The sequence below is a fragment of the Oryctolagus cuniculus genome, chromosome 12 (genome assembly GCF_964237555.1).
Source record: "Oryctolagus cuniculus chromosome 12, mOryCun1.1, whole genome shotgun sequence".
Classification (NCBI taxonomy): Eukaryota; Metazoa; Chordata; class Mammalia; order Lagomorpha; family Leporidae; genus Oryctolagus; species Oryctolagus cuniculus.
This window is the reverse complement of record NC_091443.1, coordinates 56,179,111-56,192,779: the sequence shown is the minus strand read 5'-3', so window position 1 is coordinate 56,192,779 and position 13,669 is coordinate 56,179,111. Positions and strand designations below refer to the sequence as shown.

The 13,669-nt window shown below is 44.6% G+C and overlaps 1 protein-coding gene across 8 annotated transcripts in view; it reads left to right on the top strand.

The window, feature by feature from the left end:
- Positions 1-13,669, top strand: part of RYR3 (ryanodine receptor 3) — a 598,353-nt gene that overhangs the window by 501,189 nt on the left and 83,495 nt on the right. For all 8 annotated transcript variants that reach the window (XM_070053266.1, XM_070053265.1, XM_070053267.1 and 5 more), the window contains 2 exon segments: positions 4,999-5,129; positions 13,034-13,354. In XM_070053266.1, coding sequence (XP_069909367.1) covers positions 4,999-5,129; positions 13,034-13,354 — 452 coding nt within the window.

Sequence of the window (13,669 nt, the reverse complement as noted above, 5' to 3'; positions counted from 1 at the left end):
AGCTGCTTCCCACTCTTCCATCCGTGCCACCTCCAATGCTTTCTCCAGGCTAGGAGTCCAGGTTCAGACAATGGCAAATGTGTGTCTATTCTTCCCCGTTCTGTCCCACCTGCCATCCTGCAGTGTGTGAGCTGACCTCACACACACGTTGTCTGTCAGGTCTCCCATGGCCCGTTCACACCCTGAATCCTCATTGTTTCAAGCAAAAATCTGTCTTTTTGCCCCTCAAAATCCCCCTATTTAATTCCATAAAATCCCTATATTTACTTCCAGAAATGTCTTCACCCACTGCTAGGTCTGGAAAGTACTTTTTAATTTCTGCATCTTGACTTGATTTGGTCCATACTTGGTCGTTTGAAGTTATCACAGTACTCAAATACCAGCATAAATCTTGATTTCTTCCCAATTTCTCCTTATTTCTTTAAGTTTTAGGGAAAATGATGGAAATAAAGTCACTATTTCTCTACCACCTTTTACTGACATTTCCTTGACTAATGAATGTCTGCAGTTGCAAAGGACTCACTCGGTATTGGGTCCAGCCATTCCTAGGGGGGTGCACTGTGGACAGAAAATATTCCAGATGCCTTTATGATGAGGTTGACTGGGAAGGGAAAGTCATTGAGACAGAGCAGACATTTCTCTTGAAATATTTTCTTCCTGAGACAACACTAAGAATGTCATCAGCAAATGGAGCTTTCAGATACAAAATTTCAAAGTACAAAGGCTTTTATGCAGTTAATCATGCAGATTATTTGAATTATTTAACATTGAGATACTTTCATAATTGAAAGAGTATTTGATGAGGGCTGGTCAAGTAAAGGGAGTTTAGGACTAGATTAGATGAATGATTGAATCTCAATTTTCGTTTGAAATGAAAAGTGTTTTCCCCCTCATACTATAAAAACATTTGTCCCTTCCATCCTGCCTGACTCCCTTGGATGAATTATTCTCATTAGACATTGTACATAGTCCCTAAATCTCTAAGGTTATTAATATTGCTATCTAGAATCATGCCCTGTATCTTACCTTGCTGTTCTTTCTGCCTCTCTGCTACATGTTTTTTCTTTACTTGAGCATCCTATGAAATGCACTTGTAGAAACTTACAAAATTATGAAGTCTATGTGTAAGGCATTATTATTATTATTATTACTGTGATGAATTTATCTTTGCTTAAGCCCCTGACATTTGAGAGGCAAGATCCAGGCTCATGGGAATAAACGTGAGAGATGCACAAGGAAAGGCTGATACTTTGTCACATTGGGAAGTGATGATGCTGAAATACAGACTGAACCCACTGCAGTCTGTTGCCACCAATCGAGTACCTATCATGTGAAATACACAGTACCAGGTAGCAAGAACTGGAGAGGAGAACAAGGAGAGTTTCCATCTGCAGTGATAAACTCTTCAAGTGGATCTTCCCTTGCTCTTCCTGGACACTTGGCCCACACCTACAGTGCCTGCTGGAAGCTGCTAATGGCCAGAGAACACTGGGAAGGACCTCAGCCCCTCCTTAGGCCTAGGGGTCAGGGTCACTCCTGGCATTTCACAGCCAGGAGCATTAATTGTCAGAATTTTTGGCTTTACTTTTTCAGAACTGTTCCAATGGCTAGAGAGCTGCTGTTTATCTCCCTTGGCTGGGCAGCTAATTAACATCATTGTGTGCTCCAGACGAGAAAATGCCCTGTCGTGGAGCTTGTGGAGACTAAGATGTGTCAGTAATTAATTTCAGAGAGGACAGAGCCATGTCCCTCGAGTGAGTTCAGCACAGAGAGCTGAGACTTATCAACTTCCGCTTGTCCCCCAAGGCTTGCCTTTGTAGCTAACTTGCCAGAAATCCACTTTTGGAAGATCATAACTTTAATTTTGGACAAAGAGAAAAAGAAGCATAGTGGGTCGATTTAGCACCAGGGCAGTTCAGGACTAGCTGTTTCCTAGATGCATCTCCCTGTGCCAACTACAAGTTACTATCAGGTTTGAGATCATACCCCTTGTCATCCCTGACTTTCACCCAGATTTGCTTTCATTAATGCTCTTTGTGGTGTTTCTTTCTACTTCCAAATGTATTTCCTTGTTTCTTCTCAGAAGAAAACCAAAAAGATAAAAGAGGGGCAGGCATTTGGCACAGTGATAAGATGCTGCTTGGGACATTTGCAGCCCAAATGACAGTGGCTGGGTTGAGGTCCTCACTGTTTCTTATTCAACTTCCTCTAATACATACCTTGGGAGGCAGCAAGTGATGGCTCAAGTACTTGGGTCCCTGTCACCCACACTAGAGACCCAGATTGAGTTCCAGTCTCTTGGGTTTAATTTGACCCAACCATGGCTGTTGGGGGCATTTGGGTGTGAACCAGCAAATGGAAGATCTCTCTTGCTGTCTGTCTTTCTCACCCATGCTCGCGTGCACTCTCTTTCTCTCTCTCTCTCTCTCTCTCTCTCTCTCTCTCTCTCTCTCTCACACACACACACACACACCCTCTGCCATTCAAATAAAGAAAAAATGTAAGAGAAAAAGGTTATTGTATTTCTTCTCATTAGCCACTATGGCTGGTGGAAACAATGGAATCATTAACCGAAAAAACTAAGATCTCTTGTGAATCCTGATATTTGGTGTAGCCAACATCCCTCACTTATCATGAGGGTAATGGCCATTGAAATCTGAAGTTATAGTGGTCCCCTTTTCTCCTGTCTGTCCAAATCTGGGAAGAACAGATGCTAAGAAGGAAAAAGGTGGGGGACACAGACCTGGCAGGAGTTTACTCAGAAGTAAACAGGGTCTCTATTGTCTCAACAGTCTTAACTCCTCCCATTCCCCGGGATGCACCTGCAGTGGGACCCAGGGCACAGTCAGACTTGTTCTGCACAAGGTCTGCTGCTGTGCTCTGGAGCATACCTGCACCTAAATGCCAAGGCTACATACCTGTCCGTCTGCTTGCTGATGCTTCTGGGGACTGAGTTCCAAGTTATCAGCTCACATGCTTTATGGCCAAGCAAGCTGTAGGCTAGATTCCTAAAAGCCAAGCCTGAGAGGCACCTAAGGAATAAAATCCATGTGTATTAGTTTTCCTTTGAAAGATCTCTCTTCTCATGAGTTTGGTAACAACAATGAAGACTCAGTGGGTTTTCCAAGGAAGACACAGCTTTCTACCGACTCACCCACCTGCTCCCTCCTTCCTCTCTCTAGTCTAGCAGATTCATCTTCCAGCCCAACCAGAGTAGTTCTGTATAGTCTATTTCTGCCCTGACCAGTCTTAATCCAATAATTTTTCTTCAGAACCAGTTACAATCACATTTTCAATCCAACTCAAATATGTCTGCTTCTCTATGTTAAAATCAAGTTGCAGGGTGGTTCTAATCCTTTTGGTTAGTCCTAAATATATGTTTTTGGGTCTCATTGCTCCAGGGTTCTCTACAGAATATGGTTCTATATTTCCTCTGCCCTCAGGGAGGGAGGACTTTTACCACCTAGAGGACAGAGGGTAACATTATGTGGTTTATTCTTCAGTTAGAAAAAATAATGGCTTTCTAAGTTCCTTCCCCTATCATAAATATTTATTTTCTGCCTTCAGAAAATCTGTGCTTTTAACATTTTGGCTTATTAATGCTGCTTAAGTTGTTGACTGTTGTCTCAGTGAGAGGTAACTAACATGAGGTTTTAAGTACAAGTCTCAGTGAGGAGCCCTGGGAGGTGAATGTCTTGCTGTTGGCACAGCATTGGGAGTGTTGAGTGAGCAGTGACTCCTGGGTTGCATTTCCTCCAGCTGGTTTGTGTCTGTGATGGTCCTGTAACATCCCCCAGCGTACAGCCAGATACCTCAGCTCCCAAGGATTTTTTAGAAACTGGCCATCAGTGCACAATTTGAGCTGATCAGTCACAGAGGAAGGCAAAATGAGACAAAAGATAGGCTGGAACACAGTAAACAACATCAGTTCTTCATTACAGATCTATTATCTGCATTTTGTATCATGGTCTAGAAGAGAACTCAGAGGTCTGGTTGTTTGGGAAAAAATCCCCTTTGGGGAGGAACTGACATCACATGGACAGTGTGTAGTCTGTGACATGATGCCAGTGAGTGGCTAAGAAAGAATGTTGATGGGTGGGAAACAGCTGCTTCTGACTCCTCATTCATCAGAAAGCAAAAGCTAGCAGCCCCCTCCAGGGGTCTTGTAGCCAGCATTGTCACTGTATTGTCTCACTAGTAGCAGAAGAGACACGACCCCAAAGTCAAACCTAGATCTGGAAAGGAGAAGCACTGTTTCAGTCCTAGCTCTGCTTTGGCCAGTGGCTGCATCCCATTCCTTATATTTGCAGACTTGGTTACCCTGCAAGCAAATGCAAGTCCTCCCAGTTGGAGAACTCAGAGTCCCAAGCATTTTGTTTTTGTCTACTTATTTCACAGAAAAACTGAAAAGCCAGAGCTTAGTCCATGCTGGATGCTCAAATTTGTGGAAGGGAAGGAGAGGAACAGTAGGTATTAGAAGTTTCTTTTCTGAGTCAAGCACTATGTTTTAGGATCTGTTGTCTCTATTGCACAGCAGGTTTTTTATTTTGTGTCTAATTGGTGATTGGTCCTATTATCTCCTATTCCCTCTAGTGGACATAGACTTTATCCATAGCAGAGAGTAGACATGGAGAAATTACACAAAATATTTCAAAGCACATTGAAAACACGGAGGATCAATCTCAATTTGCATGCCAATAGAACTTGCTCTCAGACATGCTGCAGGAGGGGGAAAACTCCATAATGTATTGTGTCGCCTTAGCCAGTTGAGAACTGGGTTCTGAGTCGTGAGACCATTGTAAACCATTGATTAGTGTCCGGAGAAAGATGGTGGAGGGAGAAGTGCATGCAGCCTTGCTGAACCCAGGGCTGTCCAGGGGATGAATCTGTGGAGAGGTGGTTTGAGATGTTCTGGGGGTGGGGCCTGGGGCCTGCCCTGCCAATGCAAGGGGCAGCGTGTGGGTCATACCACTTCTAAATGAACTTCTCTCTTTCCAGACAACGCCCTGCCCTTGGAGAGTGTCTGGCTTCACTGGCAGCTGCCATACCTGTGGCGTTCCTGGAGCCTACTCTTAACCGCTATAATGCTCTCTCAGTCTTCAACACCAAAACCCCCAGAGAAAGGTCTAGTAAGTATTTTCCCATGGAGATCATCAGCCCATTCTTTGTGCTGAAAAGAGAGCAGTGGGAAGGCTGTGGGGACAAGAGGTTGCAGCCTGGCAGCACTGCTGTTTCACATGGTCTTAGAGGGACCACGAGGTTGGAGGTAGAGACTAGGTCGCATGTTTTCTCCTTATTGGAGGAATGAACATGGTTTCCTCTTCTACCGCTCTGATATCAGATATCACCATCTCTGGTCTACTCTATCTGCATTCCTCCTGTGCACTCGGGAGGACCTAATTTTCTTGCAGTCCTTCTCCAGATATAGTATTAGAAGGAGCACATCCACACTAATAAAATAATTACTAGTTCATATGTGGCTGGTGCCGCAGCTCACAAGGCTAATCCTCCATCTGCGGCGCCAGCACACCGGGTTCTAGTCCTGGTCGGGGCGCCGGATTCTGTCCTGGTTGCTCCTCTTCTAGTCCAGCTCTCTGCTGTGGCCCAGGAGTGCAGTGGAGGATGGCCCAAGTGCTTGGGCCCTGCACCCGCATGGGAGACCAGCAGGAAGCACCTGGCTCCTGGCTTCAGATCGGCACAGTGCACCGGCCACAGCGTGCCAGCCACAGCGGCCATTGGGGGTTGAACCAATGGCAAAGGAAGACCTTTCTCTCTGTCTCTCTCTCTCTCACTGTCCACTCTGCCTGTCAAAAGAAAAAAAAATAATTACTGACCTAATTGTTTCTTCAAGTTGAAAGAGAAGGTGTTCTTCTGAAGACAACAACCACATAGTCTCTGTCTCTATAGAAGATAAGATGTAGAAAAGAACCCTAGGACATTCAAATTATGTAAGAAAAATAATTATCTTTTTAAGTTAACATTATTTTTAAGATAATATTTTTAACATACTTTACAACTAAAGGCTTGGGGCCGGCACTGTGGCTCACTTGGTTAATCCTCCGCCTACAGCACCGGCATCCCATATGGGCGCCAGGTTCTAGTCCCACTTGCTCCTCTTCCAATCCAGCTCTCTGTTGTGGCCCAGGAAGGCAGTGGAGGATGGCCCAGGTGCTTGGGCCCATGCACCCGCATGGGAAACCAGGAGAAGTACCTGGCTCCTGGCTTCGGATCGGCGCAGCACGCTGGCCGTAGCAGCCATTTGGAGGGTGAACCAATGGAAGGAAGACCTTTCTCTCTGTCTCTGTCTCTCTCTCTCTCTCTCACTGTCTAACTCTGCCTATCAAATTAAAAAAAAAAAAACACTAAAGGCTTAATGCTGTATTAAATAAAGAGTTCAACAAATAAAAAATAAAAAGACCATAGTTCAGCAGGAAAATAGGCAAGGGTTATAAACAACAAGCAAATGAAAAGAGGTTCAGCTTCACTCATATAAAGTAAATTTTAAAATAGTCATAAAATCATTAAAGCTATTGAAGCATATAATTCTTAAGATTTTGACAAAAAATTAAACAAAGTTTGACAAAACACTGTATTTACGGCAAAACTCATGCACATAGCCATTTCCTATAAGAAAGATAAATCCTTCAAGGACTGCTAACCCAGTAAGTTCTTCATAGCTAACAAGCTATGGATGGCTGCAGGGCAAATGTGGCCCTGTGCCTGTTTTTGTAAACGGAGTTTTATTGGAACACAACCATATCCACTTACTTCTGTGTTGTTCCTGGCTGCTTTAGTGCTACAGTGGCAGAGTTGAATAGAGGCACCAACAACTGGCCTGCAATGCCTAAAATGTTTACACTCTAGCTCTTTACAGAAAAGGTATCCACCCTCTATTCTAGAATAACCTAGAACCAAAAGCCAAGGCAAATTATAAACTTGTAAACCTGCTTCCAGGAGGTAGAAGGTAGGTGCTTCATACCAGGATTAACATGTCCCTGCTTAAAGGCAATGGAATAGAAGAGAGGAGCTTCGAGTTGGAACCTCCAATCAAGCCTGGACTCCAACTAGAAAGAAGTACAATGATGCAACGTAACCTGAAGCAAAAATTATCAAACCTGAGCCTAATTGGTGTTAAGGAAAATTTAAAACCTTAATAACCAGAGTAGGCGTTTGGCACAACAGTTAACATATGGAATGCCCATATTCCATATCAGAGTGTCTGTGTTTGAGTCCCAGCTCTGATTCCAATTCCAGCTTACCATTAAGGTGTACGCTGGGTGGCAGCAAGTGGTAGGCCAAGTGCTTGGGTCCCTGCCATCGGCATGGGAGACCAAAACTGAGTTTAAGCCTTCTAGCTTTGGCCTGGCCAGTCCAGGGGTTATTACTGGCATTTGGGTAATGAACTGGTGGATGAAGTATCTCTCTCCTCTCTTCCCTTTCCCTTCCTCTTCCTCCTCTTCTACTTGTCTTTTCTCTGTCTTCCACATAAATGAAAAATATTTTTAACCATTTCAAAGTAGAATCATCTCATTTAGGATCAATATTTTCTTTTTTAATTTTTTTAAAAAAATTATTTCTACTTAAAACTCAGAGTTACAGAAAGAGAGAGGGATGGCGGGGGCGGGGGGAAGAGATCCTCCATCTGCTGGTGCATTCCCCCAAGTAGCCGCAACAACCAGGGCCAAGCCAGGCCGAAACCAGGAGCCAGAAGCTTCATATCGGCTCCCATATGTGTGGTAGAGGGTCCAAGCATGCAGGCCATCCTCGGCTGTTTTTCCCAAGCCATCATCAGGAAACTGGATCGGAAGTTGAGCAGCTGGGGCACAAACTGGTGCCCATACGGGGATACTGTCATTGCAGATAGCAGATTTTTCTCCTATACCATGATGCCAGCCCCTCTTTTTTCTAAAAAACATATTTGAAAAGTAGAGAGAGAGCGAGCGAGAGAGAGAGACAAAGATCCTCTACCTCCTGTTTCACTCCTCAAGTTTCCACAACACTACAGCTGGGCAACTCCAAAACCAAAAGCCCAAAACTCAATCCTGGTCTCCCAGTATTGGTGGCAGAAACCTAAGCCTAGCAGGTAACTGGAATTGGAAACAGAAGCAGGACTCAAATCTAGGCACTCTGATATGAGATGTAGATATCCCAAGCACTATCTCAATCCCTACATCAAACATTTGCCCAGGACCAATACTTTATTAAGTATAGGAAATTAAGTGGAAGTAGTATAAATAGGTAGCTGGACTTGAGCAGTTCCATTTAGTTCAAGTCCTATTTCTCAGACTTCCATGAGAGCCTAAGGGAGAAAGTTCCAAGAATACTTTTCCTTATCACCACTGTTCATTTCATCCAAGAATGCAGAGTTCTAAGCCGTAATAGTTTTATTCCCACTTGCTTCTCATTACTTCACATAAGAGATGCACATTACCCCAGAAATGATCACCAGGGTAATTTTGATAAAGTTGCTATAAAGTCCCATATGGAATCTGAAAGTTAACCTTTCCCCAGCCCTCTCAGCCTCATCTCACCCTTTCTCCCCTTAGAGATGAGCAAAAATGTATTTCCAACCTTATTTTTCTCTGCCCACTCATGATTCCAAATGAGTCATAGAGTTTTCTGCTAATGTGGAGCTGAGCAACAGAGCAGGCTTTGGTGATGCTGTGAAATGGCTGTGACATCTGCAGCAAAATGCCAGTCCAAGTGTTGTTCCCCAACTCCAGAGGAACACAGGGCCCAGTAATGACAGTTCTGGGTACTTACGTATTTATTCTGCTCCAACTGTGACTTGAAAAACAATGTAGCTTGAAAAAGAGATAATCCTACTCTGTTCTTCAGTTCATAGAGGTACAGTATCAGGGCAAAATGAGAATTGACAAAGAGAGGAGAACTTTGATTGGCTGTGGGAGGAAGAGGAATGGTTCTCTTCCATTGTTCTTCCCAAGGGCTACATGAAGTGTTCCTTCTCATTTTCTGTACCTTTCCAATGATCTAACAAGACATCCATAAATAGGAAATTTGTTGTCAATCATTGCATACTCCACAGAAGAAGAGAGACAGGTTGTGATTAGAGATGACACAGTCCTTCATTTCCCAGGGACACATTATGGAAGTCAGTGTCCAGGTTGCCTGAGTCCATACTTTTCATGACTGCATTTCATCAGTCAATCCCAGCCGGCGCCGTGGCTCACTAGGCTAATCCTCCGCCTTGCAGCACTGGCACACCAGGTTCTAGTCCCGGTCGGGGCGCCGGATTCTGTCCCAGTTGCCCCTCTTCCAGGCCAGCTCTCTGCTGTGGCCCGGGAGTGCAGTGGAGGATGGCCCAAGTGCTTGGGCCCTGCACCCCATGGGAGACCAGGATAAGTACCTGGCTCCTGCCATTGGATGGGCGCGGTGCACCGGCCACGGCGGCCATTGGAGGGTGAACCAACAGCAAAGGAAGACCTTTCTCTCTGTCTCTCTCTCTCTCTCACTGTCCACTCTGCCTGTCAAAAAAAAAAAAAAAAAAAGAGTCGATGCCAACTATGTGTATGGTTCTGGGAAAGTAGAGTGTGTATGAACATGTATTCTTAGATACTCGGGCTTATATACAGGATGACTGATGGTTTAATGAGCTCTAAGAAGGTAGATGTCATCTGTTACAAAGTGAGTGGTCTGAGGGATAAAAGAGGTGGAAATATGGGTGGCAAATGTCATGAGCCTGTAATGCAGAAATGCTATACGAACTGATTGATCAAGGCTTCAGTCAACTGACCATCTCTATTATTTGTCACTTGGTGCTTTGCCAGCAGGGCTATTCATACTGTTATCTCCAATGCCCTAGAAGAACTTGGAGCATTTTCTTGCCCATCCAAAGACATAGATGAAGATAAGGTTTAATACTGTTATGCACTAGTTGTTCAAAACTAGATAAAATCTTCATTATGTGTGACAGTGGTCTATTAATTAGAAAATTGGATTGACCAAAATAGCTTATCACTAGCCAGTTTGCTTTTCTTCTAGACTCTGTTGGAATAATCAGTCAAAGAGAAAAGAGGTCCAACTCTGATGCAAGTCATCTGCCTAAATCACAAAGAGGTGGAGTTCTTTGTCACCATCTCTTTGAGAGATCTTCTGGGTGAAGGAAGTAGGAATTTAGAACCTAACTCGCTGGCCTTTGGACTCCAGCATACACTGGAATCACTTGGAGGGCTTGTTAAAGATTGCTGTGCCCTGCCCCTGGAGTTTCTAATTCAGTAGGTCTAGAGTGGGACCTGAGAATCTGCATTTGTAACAAGTGTCCAGGTAACGTTGCTGCTACTGGTGGGAGTACCCCACTTTGAGAACTACTGATTTAAAAGATGAAAAGACAATGTGTTCTAATGACTACCCCTTCACAGTCCTGTGTCCTGTCCTACTCTAATAAGACTGAGGTGAGGATTTTTTTTCTAGGTAGCTAACTCAGCACAGTTCATTCTGTGGGTTTATTTTGTGGCATTTGAAATACAAGACACCTCCTGAATTGCAAGTGTTTGTTCCATTCAAGGACCAATTACTGTATATATAAATAACTTTTAAAGGTCATTCTTATGACTCCAGTGCAGCAACCTCCAGCAACTCTATTTTTCTTAGGCTAGGAAAAACGTTTCCACGATGATATATCCTCTGTGTGACATTTAAATGTACTTGTACACACACCTGAGCTTTCTCATTTGTAGTCTTAGAGCAAATAATCACAAACTTCAATTATACCTGAAGCAGTTGGTATTGTTCTGTAGGCAGAGTCTCAAAGTAAAAAGTTTGACTTCTCTGTTTTTAGTTATCTACTCTGAGAAGTCCATGTACAATTATTTTGTTTGGGAGGGTCTTTCCACATTCCCATGTTGTCACCCATGACCTTTATTGCTTTGTCGAAATCTACAGGATACACTTATTCTGCACAAGTGACCAGTATGGACAATGTACCTTATCTGACCCCTGTAATTGTCTTCTGTAAATCACAGCTTTCGTGCTGTTAGTACTTTTGCACTTTATAAATCTTAGAAAACACTGGTCCACTCCAAGGGAGAAGTATCTTTAGCCTTCTATCCACCCAAAGGCTATAAACAGCAACAGAAAATTGTCACTGGGGAAGTGCAAACCATCACTGCACCTGCGCCCTTGCAGAGAGTCTGCTCTGGGTTAACAGTTTGCAAAGCACTGCCCATCCCAATAGAACCACTGGTCCCAGATGAAGACTCCTTCTCCTCAAGACTTCTGGGGTTATTCTGCATCTCTGCTCCAAGCAATACAATCATGGGAGAAATCAAAGAAGTCCTTTTCCATTAGCCAATATTCATGAAGACCAAGGAATTTGGTGTGTCTGCTCCTATTAACCCTTCAATTCCTGTAGACCTAAAATCCAGAGAAGAGTGTCATGAAGCCAGCAGTAAGCATGAAGCAAAGGGTCTGTGGACATAACACCATCTGTCAAACAAAATTGCCTTTGAAGTCTTGTGTTTTGTCTTGGAAACCCATGAGAATCTGGCATTTTACTCCTGATATCAAAAATCATTTCCTGAACACTTCCAATGAAACTGACTTTCCTGTAAAATGTTCCACATTTTTCATGTTTTCTTGGACTTCTAGCTTCAGGAGTGCCTGGTGCTTTGGCCTCAGTTTGAGAAATTTGATCTGAAGATGCAACACACTCACATGATAGACCGCCTGGGCCCAGACAGTTTCTGTAGGAAGCAGGTAGATCCATCGAAGCAAACCCAAAGCTTTGGACGTGTGGTGCTGCTCAGAGCCATCCCACATCCTTCCCCTCTGTCTCGTGTTATCTTCTCACCTGTCAGGAACTTCCGATGCTTCTGGTCCTCCTGTCTTTCTGGAAAGAGTGCCTTTCCCTTAAGGGGAGCAGGACAGACAACCCCAGGATTCTTTCGCTCAGTTTCTTGTATCTGACAACCATCCCTTGTGTAATGTTCACCTCAGTTGCCACTTCATTCTGTCCATTCTTGTCCTGTGAGGTGACTTTAGTCATTCGGGTGAGGAAAAGTTGGGGAATTCATTCACTATCTTTATAAATAAGCCTTAAGAAACAAAAACACTTAAGTGATTGAAAGGAAATCAATCAAGGTATCTCACATCATTGATTATCTGTTATGAAGCCAGAGATCAATGCATGTGCATCCCCCCCCACCCCAAAAAAAATTTCAGCTGGGCGGGAAGTATTGTTGCTGATTCAACTGAAGCAATATTTGATCAGAGGGTTTTCTTTTCCCTTTCCAGACAGTACAGGTATGATTCACGTGATAGAACCATGACTTGGCAACTACACACTGATCGGTCGCTTTTCTCTGCTTGTTAGTGCCTTTCCTGCAGTGGATACGTTCCTAAGGCCCAGAAAGCAAGTCAAGAGGAGAGGCCAAGAAACTGACTTTGTTCCAAAGAAGTCATATGAGGTGTCTCTCGGCCATTTCTCCTTTGTGTTCAATGAACCATATGTTTAAGTGTTATATATAACCTTTTTTAAAAAAAATTATTTGACAGGCAGAGTTAGTGAAAGAGAGAGAGAAAGGTCTTCCTTCCATTGGTTCACTCCCTAAATGGCCACTACGGACGGCGCTGCGCTGATCTGAAGCCAGGAGCCAGGTGCTTCTTCCTGGTCTCCCATTTAGGTACAGGGGCCCAAGCACTTGGGCCATCTTCCACTGCCCTCCCGGGCCACAGCAGAGAGCTGGATTGGAGGAGGAGCAACCGGGACTAGTACCCAGCACCCATATGGGATGCCGGTACCACAGGCAGAGGATTAACCAAGTGAGCCATGGTGCCGTCCCCTATATATACCTTAATAGATGACACTGAGGAGATACATGGCCTGTGGATGCTGCGTTCTGCACGCAAAGAGCCGGGGTACAGTCTCTGCACCACTTTCAGGCTCAGTCCTGTGAGGCTCTGGCATGGAATTTTGTACTTACAGGCCAGGGTGAGGATGGGGCAGAGGAGTGAAGGTTGCACCCATTGCTTGTGAATCACCATCGCTCTGTTGTTTCTGTGCTCTCTTGGTCAGTTCTGGGGATGCCAGACACAGTGGAAGAGATGTGCCCTGACATCCCCCAGCTGGAAGGCCTAATGAAGGAAATCAATGACCTGGCTGAGTCAGGGGCCCGCTACACGGAGATGCCTCATGTCATCGAGGTGATCTTGCCCATGCTCTGCAACTACCTGTCCTACTGGTGGGAGCGGGGCCCTGAGAACCTGTCCCCCAGCACAGGGCCCTGCTGCAGCAAGGTCACCTCTGAACACCTCAGTCTCATCCTGGGCAACATCTTGAAGATCATCAACAACAACCTGGGCATCGACGAGGCCTCCTGGATGAAGCGCATTGCAGGTACGAGTGCCTCTCCCCTCCATCCCTAGCCCGGGGACCAGGTGGTTGGATTTGCCTTGCATCTCTTTTGTTAAAGCAGAGGTGGTTCTGAGCAAGCTCTCTTCTGTCATTGCACCTTGCACCTCTGCCTGTCTCAGATGTTGAACAGTAGAAAGAATCAGTGTGTTCTGCAGAGCTTCCTGGAGCAAGTGCTTCCACCCAGCTCCCCTAGTAATCCAAGCCGTCCAGGCTCCGGGAACCCCTTTCTGATAGGTTCCAGCAGACTCCCAGTGATCACTGCTTGTTTGCTGTGGGTACTTAAGAACTCCATTTGCT